The following is an 18,615-nucleotide window of genomic DNA, read 5'->3' as shown; positions in this document are numbered from 1 at the left end:
ATAAATTAATTAGAACAAAATGGAATACAAATTAAAATGTAATAAAATTAATTTAAGTTTGATGTAAAAAAAAATGCAGTGGTAAATTTCCCTCCAAAATAAACACTGACTGGACTTTAGATTAAAACATTTTGAACAAATAAAAAACGTGCATTGAAATAAAACATTTACATGTGTGTGTGACATAATTGGTACTTTAACTTAAATATATTCTTGTCGTAGAATAAAATCCCATTGGTGTCGGAATATTTTTTTTTTGATTTGATTTAAATCATGCAAGCAAATATAACCTGAGATTAATCATGATTTAAAAAATTAATATTTTGACAGCAGTAATTTAATGATTAAAATATGTATTTAAGAGCTTGCCTTTTGACTGAGGCTGAGCATACAAAGCATGGTCTCGAGAGACCTCTAGCGGTGACCTAGTTAATTACACCTTAAACCCAATGACGGCACCATTTTGCCACCAAAAGTAGCGTATTAAATGCAGAAATATGATGAGAAACAACGATAACACATATTTGACGTATTTTAACACAAATGTCAGTGTTATGTCCGCCATGAACTTACATTTTAGTGACGAAATCACGCCATTATTCAGCATTAATAAACCGATACTACCAGAGGGCGCGATTAACAGGAAATTGCGTCACTAGCTCGCCACCAAAATAAGAGCACTGACGGATTAAAACAAGGTAAAACCAAAACACTTTTTGACAACAAGCGGACATTCAAACGACCGTTTTAAAGCGTCGCTATGTATTTTGTTTAAAAAGAAAAAAACATGTTCTAATTCTTCCTGTCATGCTGGGCGGTCTTCAATGCCGCCGCAAGATGGCAGCAGTGTGACGTCACGCTTGATTTTACTCCGTCGAAGAAAAAAAAGGCGACCCGCGAAGGAAGACAAAGGGCGAAGAAGGACGACGAATTATTGACTTGGAAACGTAAAAAATAATTTAAAAAATGTTGAAAGAGATGGTGAAGGTGCGACTAATGGCGGCGGCTGACGAAATATTCGCGCTGTTCGAAAAAACCATCGTGTGGTACGAGATGGAACTTTCTAGAACTCGGGAGAAGGAGAGACGTCGACAACAACCGGAAGCTGCCCGACAAACTCAAATTGTGACACACGCTGAAGGTATTTACTAAATATCCACAATTATTATTATTTACTTGTGTTGAATTGTAATTAACAAGGCGTCCTTTTGCGTCGCACCGGAAATAGTCAGAAACTAAAAAATGTTGCTCTTTTATTTTGAAGGAAGCACTAGTGGAGAACAATCTCATGTAACTTGATAAACTATAGCTATTATTTACCATTTTTATACTTGCAATATTAAACACTAGCATTGAAGGACGTTTAGTACCCGGATGATTACTTCAAGGATAATTCAAATAGAGATGAAGCGGTAGAAAGTGGATGGGTTATAAATAGAATACTAGCATCGGTCAGGGGTCTACAACGTTTTTCTGCTAATCCCTAGCTATCCTAAATGCTAACATGATTTGTTTTGTATTATGTATTCCTCCAGCCATCTTATTCCGCTTATCTGAGGTCGGGTCGCGGGGGCAGCAGCCTAAGCAGCGAAGCCCAGACTTCCTACTCCCCAGCAACTTCGTCCAGCATTCATGATTTTTTCTATTTGAAACCAGCAGGTTTCAGTGAGTCGGGTAAACTCGTCACTGTTGTTGATAAACGACACTACTCGGTACTGTCTTCCTCTCAGGGAATAAAACACACTGGTCACTCCTAAATTCTTTTGGATGATATATACCGTATTTCCTTAAATTGCCGCAGGGAAAATAGTATGCGCCTGCCTTGAATTACTGCCGGGTCGGACTCGCTTCCCAAAATAATTAGCGCATGCTTAGTATTATTGTGACATCACGATTGACACTTCCCCTGACATCATTTTCAAAATGGAGGAGGCTGATTTCAATACGGGAAATTTGAAATCGCATAAAGGGAAGAAGATTAAGAGCTAATCAGTTGGACTTAAGGTCCAAGCTTACATCACACTCACATTTTTACTGCATACCTTTGGTAAGTGCCGGAGTGAGACGAGGTTTTAAAATAATTAGCGCATGCTTACTTTTACCGCATGCCTTTGGGAAGCGCAGTAGCAATAGCAGCAAGAAAAGGTCTAATTCCAAACAAAAAGAGTCGGCTTACGTAGCGCAAAAACACAAAAAATGCAATCTTTTCCCATACATTTAGTTTTTTTTGTCAAATATTTAATGTGAAAAGTCATTTAGTAATATTTGTTTATAGTTTAGATGCTTACATTTCTAGAATAACTTCAGATACTTCCTTTGATATTAGGTTTTTATTATTTTTCATCTTTTATACCATTTTTGCCAACGACACACCCTATTTTCTATGGTAAAAACATCCATCCGTTTTCTACTGCTTGCCCCTCTCGGGGTCGCAGGGGCGGCTGGAGCCTATCCCAGCTGCACTCGGTTCCACCCTGGACTAGTCGCCACCTCAACACAGTTGGCAGAAACACGCTAGTCACTCCCAAGTTCTTTTGGTAGACATAACTGTTGAGTAGAAAGGACCCCAAAGACAGAATGGCACAATATTACTGAAGTTTCAGGAGACCCGCTCTTACCATGCGACAATGGCAGCAGCAGCAAGAAGAGGTCTAATTCCAAACAAAAAGAGTCGGCTTATGTAGCGCAAAAACACAAAAAAATGCAATCTTTTCCCATACATTTATTTTTTTTTGTCAAATATTTAATGTGAAATGATTTGAGCCTTAAAAAGTCAATTATACACAACATTCATTTTCATTCATAATTATTTTTGGAGCATTGTTTTTGATAAAAATCCACATTGCAGCTCCCTTGGACCCCCTTCAAAAAAGAGTTAAAAGTCCTTTAATAATATTTTTATATAGTTTAGATGCTTAAATTCCTAGAATAACTTAAGATATATCCTTTAATATTAACTTTTTATTATTTGTTATGTTTTATTCTATTTTTGCCAACGACACACCCTTTTTTCTATGGTAAAAACATCCATCCGTTTTCTACTGCTTGCCCCTCTCGGGGTCGCAGGGGCGGCTGGAGCCTATCCCAGCTGCACTCGGTTCCACCCTGGACTAGTCGCCACCTCAACACGGTTGGCAGAAACACACAGGTCACTCCCAAGTTCTTTTGGTAGACATAACTGTTGAGTAGAAAGGACCCCAAAGACAGAATGGCACAATATTACTGAAGTTTCAGGAGACCCGCTCTTACCATGCGACAATAGCAGCAGCAGCAAGAAGAGGTCTAATTCCAAACAAAAAGAGTTCCACAACTCTCACATTTTTCATCCGGTTGAAACCATTCCAACTTCAAAATATTCAGGCTGTTTAGGAATTGTGTGCTTCCTTTCAACAATTGTACAAAAAAAAAAAAAATTCCCGGATTTCCTAGAATTCTCATGTTTTTAGGGACATTTTCCCAATTCAAAATGAATGGGACATTTTTCCAAGTTGCACAATTCCCACATTTTTCAACCTATTCAAAGCATTCCAACATCAACACATTCCACTCATCCTGCACATTCAAACTATCATTTTTTCAAGTTCGCTGAAAATTCCAGGAATTTCCAGAATTCCCGTTTTTTTCCAAACTCTTTTTTCTGGCGACTATTCCTTTAACATTTTTCAACCCGCTTCAACCGTCAAAAACATTTACTCTTAATCAGGAAAAAAAAATTAAGTTGTTTTTATGAACAGGAAAAATTCCCACTTTTCCCAAAATTCCTTGATACCATTTCTCAATTAGAAAAGTTACTACTTCAACATTTCTCCACCAATTTGAAAAATTTCAACACCAACCATTTCAACTCATTCAGAACATTGAATTTTTTTATTTTTTTTTGTATTTTCACAAAAATTCCCTCTTTCCGATATTCCTATTGAAAAGAATGGGACATTTTTCTAAGTTCCACAACTCCCACATTTTTCATTGAAAATATTCAGCCTGTTCAGGAATTGTGTGCTTCCTTTCAACAATTGTAAAAAAAAAAAAAAAAATCCCGGATTTCCTAGAATTCTCATGTTTTTAGGGACATTTTCCCAATTCAAAATGAACGGGACATTTTTCCAAGTTGCACAATTCCCACATTTTTCAACCTATTCAAAGCATTCCAACATCAAAACATTCCACTCATCCTGCACATTCAAACTATCTTTTTTTCAAGTTCGCTGAAAATTCCAGGAATTTCCAGAATTCCCGTTTTTTTCCAAACTCTTTTTTCTGGCGACTATTCCTTCCACATTTTTCAACCCGCTTCAATCGTCAAAAACATTTACTCTTAATCAGGAAAAAAAAATTAAGTTGTTTTTATGAACAGGAAAAATTCCCACTTTTCCCAAAATTCCTTAATACCATTTCTCAATTAGAAAAGTTACTACTTCAACATTTCTCCACCAATTTGAAAAATTTCAACACCAACCATTTCAACTCATTCAGAACATTGAATTTTTTTATTTTATTTTTTTGCATTTTCCAAAAATTCCCCTCTTTTCCAAAATTCCTATTGAAAAGAATGGGACATTTTTCTAAGTTCCACAACTCTCACATTTTTCATCCGATTGAAACCATTCCAACTTCAAAATATTCAGGCTGTTTAGGAATTGTGTTCTTCCTTTTAACAATTGTACAAAAAAAAAAAGATTCCGGATTTCCTAGAATTCTCAGGTTTTTAGGGACATTTTCCCAATTCAAAATGAATGGGACATTTTTCCAAGTTGCACAATTCCCACATTTTTCAACATATTCAAAGCATTCCAACATCAACACATTCCACTCATCCTGCACATTCAAACTATCATTTTTTCAAGTTCGCTGAAAATTCCAGGAATTTCCAGAATTCCCGTTTTTTTCCAAACTCTTTTTTCTGGCGACTGCTCCTTTAACATTTTTCAACCGTTCCACCGTCAAAAACATTTACTCTTAATCAGGACAAAAAAATTAAGTTGTTTTTATGAACAGGAAAAATTCCCGGTTTTCCCAAAATTCCTTAATACTATTTTTCAATGAAAAAAGTTACTACTTCAACATTTCTCCACCAATTTGAAAAATTCCAACACCAACCATTTCAACTCATTCAGAACATTGAATTTTTTAATTTTATTTTTTTTGCATTTTCCAAAAATTTCCCTCTTTTCCAAAATTCCTATTGAAAAGAATGGGACATTTTTCTAAGTTCCACAACTCCCACATTTTTCATCTGATTGAAACCATTCCAACTTGAAAATATTTCGCCTTTTTCAGGTATTGTGTGCTTCCTTAAACAATTGTAAAAAAAAAAAAAAAATTCCCGGATTTCCTAGAATTCTCATGTTTTTAGGGACATTTTCCCAATTCAAAATGAATGGGACATTTTTCCAAGTTGCACAATTCCCACATTTTTTAACAAATTCTAAGCATTCCAACATCAACACATTCCACTCATCCTGCACATTCAAACTATCATTTTTTCAAGTTCGCTGAAAATTCCAGGAATTTCCAGAATTCCCGTTTTTTTCCAAACTCTTTTTTCTGGCAACTACTCCTTTCACATTTTTCAACCCGCTTCAACCTTTCCACCGTCAAAACATTTACTCTTAATCAGGACAAAACATTTAAGTTGTTTTTTTAACAGGAAAAATTCCCGGTTTTCCCGAAATTCCTTAATACCATTTCTCAATGAAAAAAGTTACTACTTCAACATTTCTCCACCAATTTGAAAAATTCCAACACCAACCATTTCAACTCATTCAGAACATTGATTTTTTTTTTTTGCATTTTCCCAAAAATTCCCTCTTTTTCAAAATTCCTATTGAAAAGAATGGGACATTTTTCTAAGTTTCACAACTCTCACATTTTTCATCCGATTGAAACCATTCCAACTTCAAAATATTTAGCCTGTTTTGGAATTGTGTGCTTCCTTTCAACAATTGTACAAAAAAAAAAAAAATCCCGGATTTCTTAGAATTCTCATGTTTTTAGGGACATTTTCCCAATTCAAAATGAATGGGACATTTTTCCAAGTTGCACAATTCCCACATTTTTTAACAAATTCTAACCATTCCAACATCAACACATTCCACTCATCCTGCACATTCAAACTATCATTTTTTCAAGTTCGCTGAAAATTCCAGGAATTTCCAGAATTCCCGTTTTTTCAAAACTCTTTTTTCTGGCGACTATTCCGTCCTCATTTTTCAACCCGCTTCTACCTTTCCACCGTCAAAATATCTACTCTTAATCAGGACAAAAAATTACGTTGTTTTTATAAACAGGAAAAATTCCCGGTTTTCCCAAAATTCCTTAATACCATTTCTCAATGAAAAAAGTTACTACTTCAACATTTCCCGACCAATGTGAAAAATTCCATCACCAACCATTCAGAACATTGAAATTTTTTTTTTTTTTTTTTTTTTTTTTTGTATTTTCAAAAAAATTCCCTATTTTCTTAAATTCCCATTGAAAAGTTCCCATTTTTCTAAGTTCCACAACTCCCACATTTTTCATCTGATTGAAACCATTCCAACTTGAAAATATTTCGCCTTTTTCAGGTATTGTGTGCTTCCTTAAACAATTGTAAAAAAAAAAAAAAAATTCCCGGATTTCCTAGAATTCTCATGTTTTTAGGGACATTTTCCCAATTCAAAATGAATGGGACATTTTTCCAAGTTGCACAATTCCCACATTTTTTAACAAATTCTAAGCATTCCAACATCAACACATTCCACTCATCCTGCACATTCAAACTATCATTTTTTCAAGTTCGCTGAAAATTCCAGGAATTTCCAGAATTCCCGTTTTTTTCCAAACTCTTTTTTCTGGCAACTACTCCTTTCACATTTTTCAACCCGCTTCAACCTTTCCACCGTCAAAACATTTACTCTTAATCAGGACAAAACATTTAAGTTGTTTTTTTAACAGGAAAAATTCCCGGTTTTCCCGAAATTCCTTAATACCATTTCTCAATGAAAAAAGTTACTACTTCAACATTTCCCGACCAATGTGAAAAATTCCATCACCAACCATTCAGAACATTGAAATTTTTTTTTTTTTTTTTTTTTTTTTTTGTATTTTCAAAAAAATTCCCTATTTTCTTAAATTCCCATTGAAAAGTTCCCATTTTTCTAAGTTCCACAACTCCCACATTTTTCATCTGATTGAAACCATTCCAACTTCAAAATATTCAGCCTGTTTAGGAATCGTGTGCTTCCTTTCAACAATTGTAAAAAAAAAAAAAAAAAATCCCGGATTTCCTAGAATTCTCATGTTTTTAGGGACATTTTCCCAATTCAAAATGAACGGGACATTTTTCCAAGTTGCACAATTCCCACATTTTTCAACATATTCAAAGCATTCCAACATCAACACATTCCACTCATCCTGCACATTCAAACTATAATTTTTTCAAGTTCGCTGAAAATTCCAGGAATTTCCAGAATTCCCGTTTTTTCAAAACTCTTTTTTCTGGCGACTATTCCGTCCTCATTTTTCAACCCGCTTCTACCTTTCCACCGTCAAAATATCTACTCTTAATCAGGACAAAAAATTACGTTGTTTTTACAAACAGGAAAAATTCCCGGTTTTCCCAAAATTCCTTAATACCATTCCCCAATTAAAAAAGTTACTACTTCAACATTTCCCGACCAATGTGAAAAATTCCATCACCAACCATTCAGAACATTGAATTTTTTTTTTTTTTTTTGTATTTTCAAAAAAATTCCCTATTTTCTTAAATTCCCATTGAAAAGTTCCCATTTTTCTAAGTTCCACAACTCCCACATTTTTCATCTGATTGAAACCATTCCAACTTCAAAATATTCAGCCTGTTTAGGAATCGTGTGCTTCCTTTCAACAATTGTAAAAAAAAAAAAAAAAATTCCCAGATTTCCTAAAATTCTCATGTTTTTGGGACATTTTCCCAATTCAAAATGAATGGGACATTTTTCCAAGTTGCACAATTCCCACATTTTTTAACAAATTCTAAGCATTCCAACATCAACACATTCCACTCATCCTGCACATTCAAACTATCATTTTTTCAAGTTCGCTGAAAATTCCAGGAATTTCCAGAATTCCCGTTTTTTTCCAAACTCTTTTTTCTGGCAACTACTCCTTTCACATTTTTCAACCCGCTTCAACCTTTCCACCGTCAAAACATTTACTCTTAATCAGGACAAAACATTTAAGTTGTTTTTTTAACAGGAAAAATTCCCGGTTTTCCCGAAATTCCTTAATACCATTTCTCAATGAAAAAAGTTACTACTTCAACATTTCTCCACCAATTTGAAAAATTCCAACACCAACCATTTCAACTCATTCAGAACATTGATTTTTTTTTTTTGCATTTTCCCAAAAATTCCCTCTTTTTCAAAATTCCTATTGAAAAGAATGGGACATTTTTCTAAGTTTCACAACTCTCACATTTTTCATCCGATTGAAACCATTCCAACTTCAAAATATTTAGCCTGTTTTGGAATTGTGTGCTTCCTTTCAACAATTGTACAAAAAAAAAAAAAATCCCGGATTTCTTAGAATTCTCATGTTTTTAGGGACATTTTCCCAATTCAAAATGAATGGGACATTTTTCCAAGTTGCACAATTCCCACATTTTTTAACAAATTCTAACCATTCCAACATCAACACATTCCACTCATCCTGCACATTCAAACTATCATTTTTTCAAGTTCGCTGAAAATTCCAGGAATTTCCAGAATTCCCGTTTTTTCAAAACTCTTTTTTCTGGCGACTATTCCGTCCTCATTTTTCAACCCGCTTCTACCTTTCCACCGTCAAAATATCTACTCTTAATCAGGACAAAAAATTACGTTGTTTTTATAAACAGGAAAAATTCCCGGTTTTCCCAAAATTCCTTAATACCATTTCTCAATTAAAAAAGTTACTACTTCAACATTTCCCGACCAATGTGAAAAATTCCATCACCAACCATTCAGAACATTGAAATTTTTTTTTTTTTTTTTTTTTTTTTTTGTATTTTCAAAAAAATTCCCTATTTTCTTAAATTCCCATTGAAAAGTTCCCATTTTTCTAAGTTCCACAACTCCCACATTTTTCATCTGATTGAAACCATTCCAACTTCAAAATATTCAGCCTGTTTAGGAATCGTGTGCTTCCTTTCAACAATTGTAAAAAAAAAAAAAAAAAATCCCGGATTTCCTAGAATTCTCATGTTTTTAGGGACATTTTCCCAATTCAAAATGAACGGGACATTTTTCCAAGTTGCACAATTCCCACATTTTTCAACATATTCAAAGCATTCCAACATCAACACATTCCACTCATCCTGCACATTCAAACTATAATTTTTTCAAGTTCGCTGAAAATTCCAGGAATTTCCAGAATTCCCGTTTTTTCAAAACTCTTTTTTCTGGCGACTATTCCGTCCTCATTTTTCAACCCGCTTCTACCTTTCCACCGTCAAAATATCTACTCTTAATCAGGACAAAAAATTACGTTGTTTTTACAAACAGGAAAAATTCCCGGTTTTCCCAAAATTCCTTAATACCATTCCCCAATTAAAAAAGTTACTACTTCAACATTTCCCGACCAATGTGAAAAATTCCATCACCAACCATTCAGAACATTGAATTTTTTTTTTTTTTTTTTTTTTTTTTGTATTTTCAAAAAAATTCCCTATTTTCTTAAATTCCCATTGAAAAGTTCCCATTTTTCTAAGTTCCACAACTCCCACATTTTTCATCTGATTGAAACCATTCCAACTTCAAAATATTCAGCCTGTTTAGGAATCGTGTGCTTCCTTTCAACAATTGTAAAAAAAAAAAAAAAAATTCCCAGATTTCCTAAAATTCTCATGTTTTTGGGACATTTTCCCAATTCAAAATGAATGGGACATTTTTCCAAGTTGCACAATTCCCACATTTTTTAACAAATTCTAAGCATTCCAACATCAACACATTCCACTCATCCTGCACATTCAAACTATCATTTTTTCAAGTTCGCTGAAAATTCCAGGAATTTCCAGAATTCCCGTTTTTTTCCAAACTCTTTTTTCTGGCAACTACTCCTTTCACATTTTTCAACCCGCTTCAACCTTTCCACCGTCAAAACATTTACTCTTAATCAGGACAAAACATTTAAGTTGTTTTTTTAACAGGAAAAATTCCCGGTTTTCCCGAAATTCCTTAATACCATTTCTCAATGAAAAAAGTTACTACTTCAACATTTCTCCACCAATTTGAAAAATTCCAACACCAACCATTTCAACTCATTCAGAACATTGATTTTTTTTTTTTGCATTTTCCCAAAAATTCCCTCTTTTTCAAAATTCCTATTGAAAAGAATGGGACATTTTTCTAAGTTTCACAACTCTCACATTTTTCATCCGATTGAAACCATTCCAACTTCAAAATATTTAGCCTGTTTTGGAATTGTGTGCTTCCTTTCAACAATTGTACAAAAAAAAAAAAAATCCCGGATTTCTTAGAATTCTCATGTTTTTAGGGACATTTTCCCAATTCAAAATGAATGGGACATTTTTCCAAGTTGCACAATTCCCACATTTTTTAACAAATTCTAACCATTCCAACATCAACACATTCCACTCATCCTGCACATTCAAACTATCATTTTTTCAAGTTCGCTGAAAATTCCAGGAATTTCCAGAATTCCCGTTTTTTCAAAACTCTTTTTTCTGGCGACTATTCCGTCCTCATTTTTCAACCCGCTTCTACCTTTCCACCGTCAAAATATCTACTCTTAATCAGGACAAAAAATTACGTTGTTTTTATAAACAGGAAAAATTCCCGGTTTTCCCAAAATTCCTTAATACCATTTCTCAATGAAAAAAGTTACTACTTCAACATTTCCCGACCAATGTGAAAAATTCCATCACCAACCATTCAGAACATTGAAATTTTTTTTTTTTTTTTTTTTTTTTTTTGTATTTTCAAAAAAATTCCCTATTTTCTTAAATTCCCATTGAAAAGTTCCCATTTTTCTAAGTTCCACAACTCCCACATTTTTCATCTGATTGAAACCATTCCAACTTGAAAATATTTCGCCTTTTTCAGGTATTGTGTGCTTCCTTAAACAATTGTAAAAAAAAAAAAAAAATTCCCGGATTTCCTAGAATTCTCATGTTTTTAGGGACATTTTCCCAATTCAAAATGAATGGGACATTTTTCCAAGTTGCACAATTCCCACATTTTTTAACAAATTCTAAGCATTCCAACATCAACACATTCCACTCATCCTGCACATTCAAACTATCATTTTTTCAAGTTCGCTGAAAATTCCAGGAATTTCCAGAATTCCCGTTTTTTTCCAAACTCTTTTTTCTGGCAACTACTCCTTTCACATTTTTCAACCCGCTTCAACCTTTCCACCGTCAAAACATTTACTCTTAATCAGGACAAAACATTTAAGTTGTTTTTTTAACAGGAAAAATTCCCGGTTTTCCCGAAATTCCTTAATACCATTTCTCAATGAAAAAAGTTACTACTTCAACATTTCCCGACCAATGTGAAAAATTCCATCACCAACCATTCAGAACATTGAAATTTTTTTTTTTTTTTTTTTTTTTTTTGTATTTTCAAAAAAATTCCCTATTTTCTTAAATTCCCATTGAAAAGTTCCCATTTTTCTAAGTTCCACAACTCCCACATTTTTCATCTGATTGAAACCATTCCAACTTCAAAATATTCAGCCTGTTTAGGAATCGTGTGCTTCCTTTCAACAATTGTAAAAAAAAAAAAAAAAAATCCCGGATTTCCTAGAATTCTCATGTTTTTAGGGACATTTTCCCAATTCAAAATGAACGGGACATTTTTCCAAGTTGCACAATTCCCACATTTTTCAACATATTCAAAGCATTCCAACATCAACACATTCCACTCATCCTGCACATTCAAACTATAATTTTTTCAAGTTCGCTGAAAATTCCAGGAATTTCCAGAATTCCCGTTTTTTCAAAACTCTTTTTTCTGGCGACTATTCCGTCCTCATTTTTCAACCCGCTTCTACCTTTCCACCGTCAAAATATCTACTCTTAATCAGGACAAAAAATTACGTTGTTTTTACAAACAGGAAAAATTCCCGGTTTTCCCAAAATTCCTTAATACCATTCCCCAATTAAAAAAGTTACTACTTCAACATTTCCCGACCAATGTGAAAAATTCCATCACCAACCATTCAGAACATTGAATTTTTTTTTTTTTTTTTGTATTTTCAAAAAAATTCCCTATTTTCTTAAATTCCCATTGAAAAGTTCCCATTTTTCTAAGTTCCACAACTCCCACATTTTTCATCTGATTGAAACCATTCCAACTTCAAAATATTCAGCCTGTTTAGGAATCGTGTGCTTCCTTTCAACAATTGTAAAAAAAAAAAAAAAAATTCCCAGATTTCCTAAAATTCTCATGTTTTTGGGACATTTTCCCAATTCAAAATGAATGGGACATTTTTCCAAGTTGCACAATTCCCACATTTTTTAACAAATTCTAAGCATTCCAACATCAACACATTCCACTCATCCTGCACATTCAAACTATCATTTTTTCAAGTTCGCTGAAAATTCCAGGAATTTCCAGAATTCCCGTTTTTTTCCAAACTCTTTTTTCTGGCAACTACTCCTTTCACATTTTTCAACCCGCTTCAACCTTTCCACCGTCAAAACATTTACTCTTAATCAGGACAAAACATTTAAGTTGTTTTTTTAACAGGAAAAATTCCCGGTTTTCCCGAAATTCCTTAATACCATTTCTCAATGAAAAAAGTTACTACTTCAACATTTCTCCACCAATTTGAAAAATTCCAACACCAACCATTTCAACTCATTCAGAACATTGATTTTTTTTTTTTGCATTTTCCCAAAAATTCCCTCTTTTTCAAAATTCCTATTGAAAAGAATGGGACATTTTTCTAAGTTTCACAACTCTCACATTTTTCATCCGATTGAAACCATTCCAACTTCAAAATATTTAGCCTGTTTTGGAATTGTGTGCTTCCTTTCAACAATTGTACAAAAAAAAAAAAAATCCCGGATTTCTTAGAATTCTCATGTTTTTAGGGACATTTTCCCAATTCAAAATGAATGGGACATTTTTCCAAGTTGCACAATTCCCACATTTTTTAACAAATTCTAACCATTCCAACATCAACACATTCCACTCATCCTGCACATTCAAACTATCATTTTTTCAAGTTCGCTGAAAATTCCAGGAATTTCCAGAATTCCCGTTTTTTCAAAACTCTTTTTTCTGGCGACTATTCCGTCCTCATTTTTCAACCCGCTTCTACCTTTCCACCGTCAAAATATCTACTCTTAATCAGGACAAAAAATTACGTTGTTTTTATAAACAGGAAAAATTCCCGGTTTTCCCAAAATTCCTTAATACCATTTCTCAATTAAAAAAGTTACTACTTCAACATTTCCCGACCAATGTGAAAAATTCCATCACCAACCATTCAGAACATTGAAATTTTTTTTTTTTTTTTTTTTTTTTTTTGTATTTTCAAAAAAATTCCCTATTTTCTTAAATTCCCATTGAAAAGTTCCCATTTTTCTAAGTTCCACAACTCCCACATTTTTCATCTGATTGAAACCATTCCAACTTCAAAATATTCAGCCTGTTTAGGAATCGTGTGCTTCCTTTCAACAATTGTAAAAAAAAAAAAAAAAAATCCCGGATTTCCTAGAATTCTCATGTTTTTAGGGACATTTTCCCAATTCAAAATGAACGGGACATTTTTCCAAGTTGCACAATTCCCACATTTTTCAACATATTCAAAGCATTCCAACATCAACACATTCCACTCATCCTGCACATTCAAACTATAATTTTTTCAAGTTCGCTGAAAATTCCAGGAATTTCCAGAATTCCCGTTTTTTCAAAACTCTTTTTTCTGGCGACTATTCCGTCCTCATTTTTCAACCCGCTTCTACCTTTCCACCGTCAAAATATCTACTCTTAATCAGGACAAAAAATTACGTTGTTTTTACAAACAGGAAAAATTCCCGGTTTTCCCAAAATTCCTTAATACCATTCCCCAATTAAAAAAGTTACTACTTCAACATTTCCCGACCAATGTGAAAAATTCCATCACCAACCATTCAGAACATTGAATTTTTTTTTTTTTTTTTTTTTTTTTTGTATTTTCAAAAAAATTCCCTATTTTCTTAAATTCCCATTGAAAAGTTCCCATTTTTCTAAGTTCCACAACTCCCACATTTTTCATCTGATTGAAACCATTCCAACTTCAAAATATTCAGCCTGTTTAGGAATCGTGTGCTTCCTTTCAACAATTGTAAAAAAAAAAAAAAAAATTCCCAGATTTCCTAAAATTCTCATGTTTTTGGGACATTTTCCCAATTCAAAATGAATGGGACATTTTTCCAAGTTGCACAATTCCCACATTTTTCAACATATTCAAAGCATTCCAACATCAACACATTCCACTCATCCTGCACATTCAAACTATCATTTTTTCAAGTTCGCTGAAAATTCCAGGAATTTCCAGAATTCCCGTTTTTTCAAAACTCTTTTTTCTGGCGACTATTCCGTCCTCATTTTTCAACCCGCTTCTACCTTTCCACCGTCAAAATATCTACTCTTAATCAGGACAAAAAATTACGTTGTTTTTATAAACAGGAAAAATTCCCGGTTTTCCCAAAATTCCTTAATACCATTTCTCAATGAAAAAAGTTACTACTTCAACATTTCCCGACCAATGTGAAAAATTCCATCACCAACCATTCAGAACATTGAAATTTTTTTTTTTTTTTTTTTTTTTTTTTGTATTTTCAAAAAAATTCCCTATTTTCTTAAATTCCCATTGAAAAGTTCCCATTTTTCTAAGTTCCACAACTCCCACATTTTTCATCTGATTGAAACCATTCCAACTTGAAAATATTTCGCCTTTTTCAGGTATTGTGTGCTTCCTTAAACAATTGTAAAAAAAAAAAAAAAATTCCCGGATTTCCTAGAATTCTCATGTTTTTAGGGACATTTTCCCAATTCAAAATGAATGGGACATTTTTCCAAGTTGCACAATTCCCACATTTTTTAACAAATTCTAAGCATTCCAACATCAACACATTCCACTCATCCTGCACATTCAAACTATCATTTTTTCAAGTTCGCTGAAAATTCCAGGAATTTCCAGAATTCCCGTTTTTTTCCAAACTCTTTTTTCTGGCAACTACTCCTTTCACATTTTTCAACCCGCTTCAACCTTTCCACCGTCAAAACATTTACTCTTAATCAGGACAAAACATTTAAGTTGTTTTTTTAACAGGAAAAATTCCCGGTTTTCCCGAAATTCCTTAATACCATTTCTCAATGAAAAAAGTTACTACTTCAACATTTCCCGACCAATGTGAAAAATTCCATCACCAACCATTCAGAACATTGAAATTTTTTTTTTTTTTTTTTTTTTTTTTTGTATTTTCAAAAAAATTCCCTATTTTCTTAAATTCCCATTGAAAAGTTCCCATTTTTCTAAGTTCCACAACTCCCACATTTTTCATCTGATTGAAACCATTCCAACTTCAAAATATTCAGCCTGTTTAGGAATCGTGTGCTTCCTTTCAACAATTGTAAAAAAAAAAAAAAAAAATCCCGGATTTCCTAGAATTCTCATGTTTTTAGGGACATTTTCCCAATTCAAAATGAACGGGACATTTTTCCAAGTTGCACAATTCCCACATTTTTCAACATATTCAAAGCATTCCAACATCAACACATTCCACTCATCCTGCACATTCAAACTATAATTTTTTCAAGTTCGCTGAAAATTCCAGGAATTTCCAGAATTCCCGTTTTTTCAAAACTCTTTTTTCTGGCGACTATTCCGTCCTCATTTTTCAACCCGCTTCTACCTTTCCACCGTCAAAATATCTACTCTTAATCAGGACAAAAAATTACGTTGTTTTTACAAACAGGAAAAATTCCCGGTTTTCCCAAAATTCCTTAATACCATTCCCCAATTAAAAAAGTTACTACTTCAACATTTCCCGACCAATGTGAAAAATTCCATCACCAACCATTCAGAACATTGAATTTTTTTTTTTTTTTTTGTATTTTCAAAAAAATTCCCTATTTTCTTAAATTCCCATTGAAAAGTTCCCATTTTTCTAAGTTCCACAACTCCCACATTTTTCATCTGATTGAAACCATTCCAACTTCAAAATATTCAGCCTGTTTAGGAATCGTGTGCTTCCTTTCAACAATTGTAAAAAAAAAAAAAAAAATTCCCAGATTTCCTAAAATTCTCATGTTTTTGGGACATTTTCCCAATTCAAAATGAATGGGACATTTTTCCAAGTTGCACAATTCCCACATTTTTCGACATATTCAAAGCATCCCAACATCAACACATTCCACTCATCCTGCACATTCAAACTATCATTTTTTCAAGTTTGCCGAAAATTCCAGGAATTTCCAGAATTCTCGTTTTTTTCCAAACTCTTTTTTTCACGATTTTTTCTGGCGACTACTCCTTCCACATTTTTCAACCCGCTTCAACCATCAAAAACATTTACTCTTAATCAGGACAAAAAAATTAAGTTGTTTTTATGAACAGGAAAAATTCCCGGTTTTCCCAAAATCCCTTAATACTGTTTTTCAATTAGAAAAGTTACTACTTCAACATTTCTCCACCAATTTGAAAAATTCCAACAGCAACCATTTCAACTCATTCAGAACATTGAATTTTTTTATTTTATTTTTTTGCATTTTCCAAAAATTCCCCTCTTTTCCAAAATTCCCATTGAAAAGAATGGGACATTTTTCTAAGTTCCACAACTCCCACATTTTTCATCCGATTGAAACCATTCCAACTTCAAAATATTCAGCCTGTTTAGGAATCGTGTGCTTCCTTTCAACAATTGTAAAAAAAAAAAAAAAAAAAAATCCTGGATTTCCTAGAATCCTCCATTTTTAGGGATATTTTCCCAATTCAAAATGAATGGGACATTTTTCCAAGTTTTTCAACCTATTCAAAGCATTCCAATATTAACACATTCCACTCAACCTGAAATTGCCTCATCTGTTTTTTTTTTTGTATTTTTTGTCCTGCAGACCCCCAGCAGCGGGAAGAGCGCCCCCATCAGCTGCCGGGGGGGAGCTCCACTTTAGAGGAGGAGCATCCACAGCCCCCCCACATTAAAAAGGAAGAGGAGGAACTTCGGATCATTCAGGAGGGAAAATTTTCTCTTGGGTCGGAGGAGGCCGATTTCACCAAGTTGCAACCGTCTAGTGTCTCTGTGAAGACCGCGGACGAGCCGCCCGAGTCCTCCCAGCCTCATCGCCAAGGGGCGGAGCCTCCCAGCAGCAGCTTACATCAACCAATGACAACAGAGGCTGATGGAGACCACCTCTTAGCCCCGCTGTCAGATAGCGACGACGTAGCATCGCACTGTCGTGAGGACGAAGACATGGACACCCAAGAAGCGACGAGAAGCGATACGGACTCTGAAGACGATATCAGGCACAAACATTTAGAATCTTCCCAAAAGGGCGATAAAAAAGGTTTGACTTGCTCGTTTTGTGGCAAAACGTTTCCATTTAACAGCGTTCTGAAGGAACACCTTCGAGTGCACACCGGAGAAAGACCTTTTAGTTGCTTCGTTTGCGGCAGGACGTTTACTCGCAGGTCCACTTTGAAGAGACACATGAGGATGCACACGGGAGAGAAACCATTCGGTTGCTTAATTTGTGACCAGAGATTCACCCAAAAACCAGCCTTGGTGTCGCACATGAGAACACACGCGGGAGGGAAATACTCGTAGTTGCTCATTTCGTGGTCAGAGGTTTTGTCGTGAGGACTTATCAACGCACGGGAGAGAAACCATTTTCCTGCTTAATTTGTGACCAGAGATTCACCCAAAAACCAGCCTTGGTGTCGCACATGAGAACACACGCGGGAGGGAAATACTCGTAGTTGCTCATTTTGTGGTCAGAGGTTTTGTCGTGAGGACATATCAACGCACGGGAGAGAAACCATTTTCCTGCTTGGTTTGTGACCAGAGATTCATCCAAAAACCAGCCTTGGTGTCGCACATGAGAACACACGGAAAAGTCTTAGTTGCTCATTTTGTGGTTGGTATATACAGTAGTGGACATGTGAGAGAAACCGTTTGTCTGCTCAGTTCGTGGCTCCATTCCCCCCCAAGAACACTCGCGCACAACTTAACCAACACACACAGGATGAAAACCAGTTTCCTGTTGACTAGCGAAGTCGCTCAGACGACACATGCAGACACACTCAGGACAACAACACACACTTTTATGTTAAAAGATTCAAATAAAAAAATGTGCATTCAGACGTCTGCTGCACTCTGACTGACTTTGTCTTTCTGTTAGTCCTTCCTGCTGTTTACTTGATGCAAATACTGACAAATACTGACAAATACTGACAAATACTGACAAATACTGACAAATACTGACAAAGTACGCGGGAGTCCTTCAGCCACACTTCAAACAAATATTACACTTTATGATGTTACAGGATTTAAAAGTACTACTGTGTAGTTTTTACAAGTACTATTATGTTGTATTTACAAGTAATATTATGTTGTATTTACAAGCACTACCATGTAGTATTTACAAGCAAAATTAAGTATTA

The 18,615-nt window shown here is 34.4% G+C and overlaps 1 protein-coding gene across 1 annotated transcript; it reads left to right on the top strand.

Annotated features, from left to right (window-relative positions):
* The first annotated feature begins 834 nt into the window (after positions 1 to 834).
* LOC133549206 (oocyte zinc finger protein XlCOF22-like) lies at positions 835 to 18,352 on the top strand. Its single transcript, XM_061894402.1, has 2 exons — positions 835 to 1,141; positions 17,070 to 18,352. Exons 1-2 carry the CDS (start codon positions 967 to 969, stop codon positions 17,777 to 17,779), a joined length of 885 nt encoding a protein of 294 aa, XP_061750386.1. The 5' UTR covers positions 835 to 966; the 3' UTR covers positions 17,780 to 18,352.
* Positions 18,353 to 18,615: the final 263 nt, after the last annotated feature.

The sequence above is a fragment of the Nerophis ophidion genome, linkage group LG01 (assembly GCF_033978795.1).
Source record: "Nerophis ophidion isolate RoL-2023_Sa linkage group LG01, RoL_Noph_v1.0, whole genome shotgun sequence".
NCBI classification, from domain to species: domain Eukaryota; kingdom Metazoa; phylum Chordata; class Actinopteri; order Syngnathiformes; family Syngnathidae; genus Nerophis; species Nerophis ophidion.
The sequence above is the reverse complement of the archived record's forward strand: the minus strand, read 5'-3'. Positions and strand labels throughout refer to the sequence as shown.

Excerpts from the sequence above, each read along its gene's own strand:
- LOC133549206 (XM_061894402.1), top strand. The coding sequence starts at position 967 with ATGTTGAAAGAGATGGTGAAGGTGCGACTAATGGCGGCGGCTGACGAA. Across the intron at positions 1,142-17,069 it reads AATTGTGACACACGCTGAAG|ACCCCCAGCAGCGGGAAGAG; the intron begins GTATTTACTAAA and ends TTTGTCCTGCAG.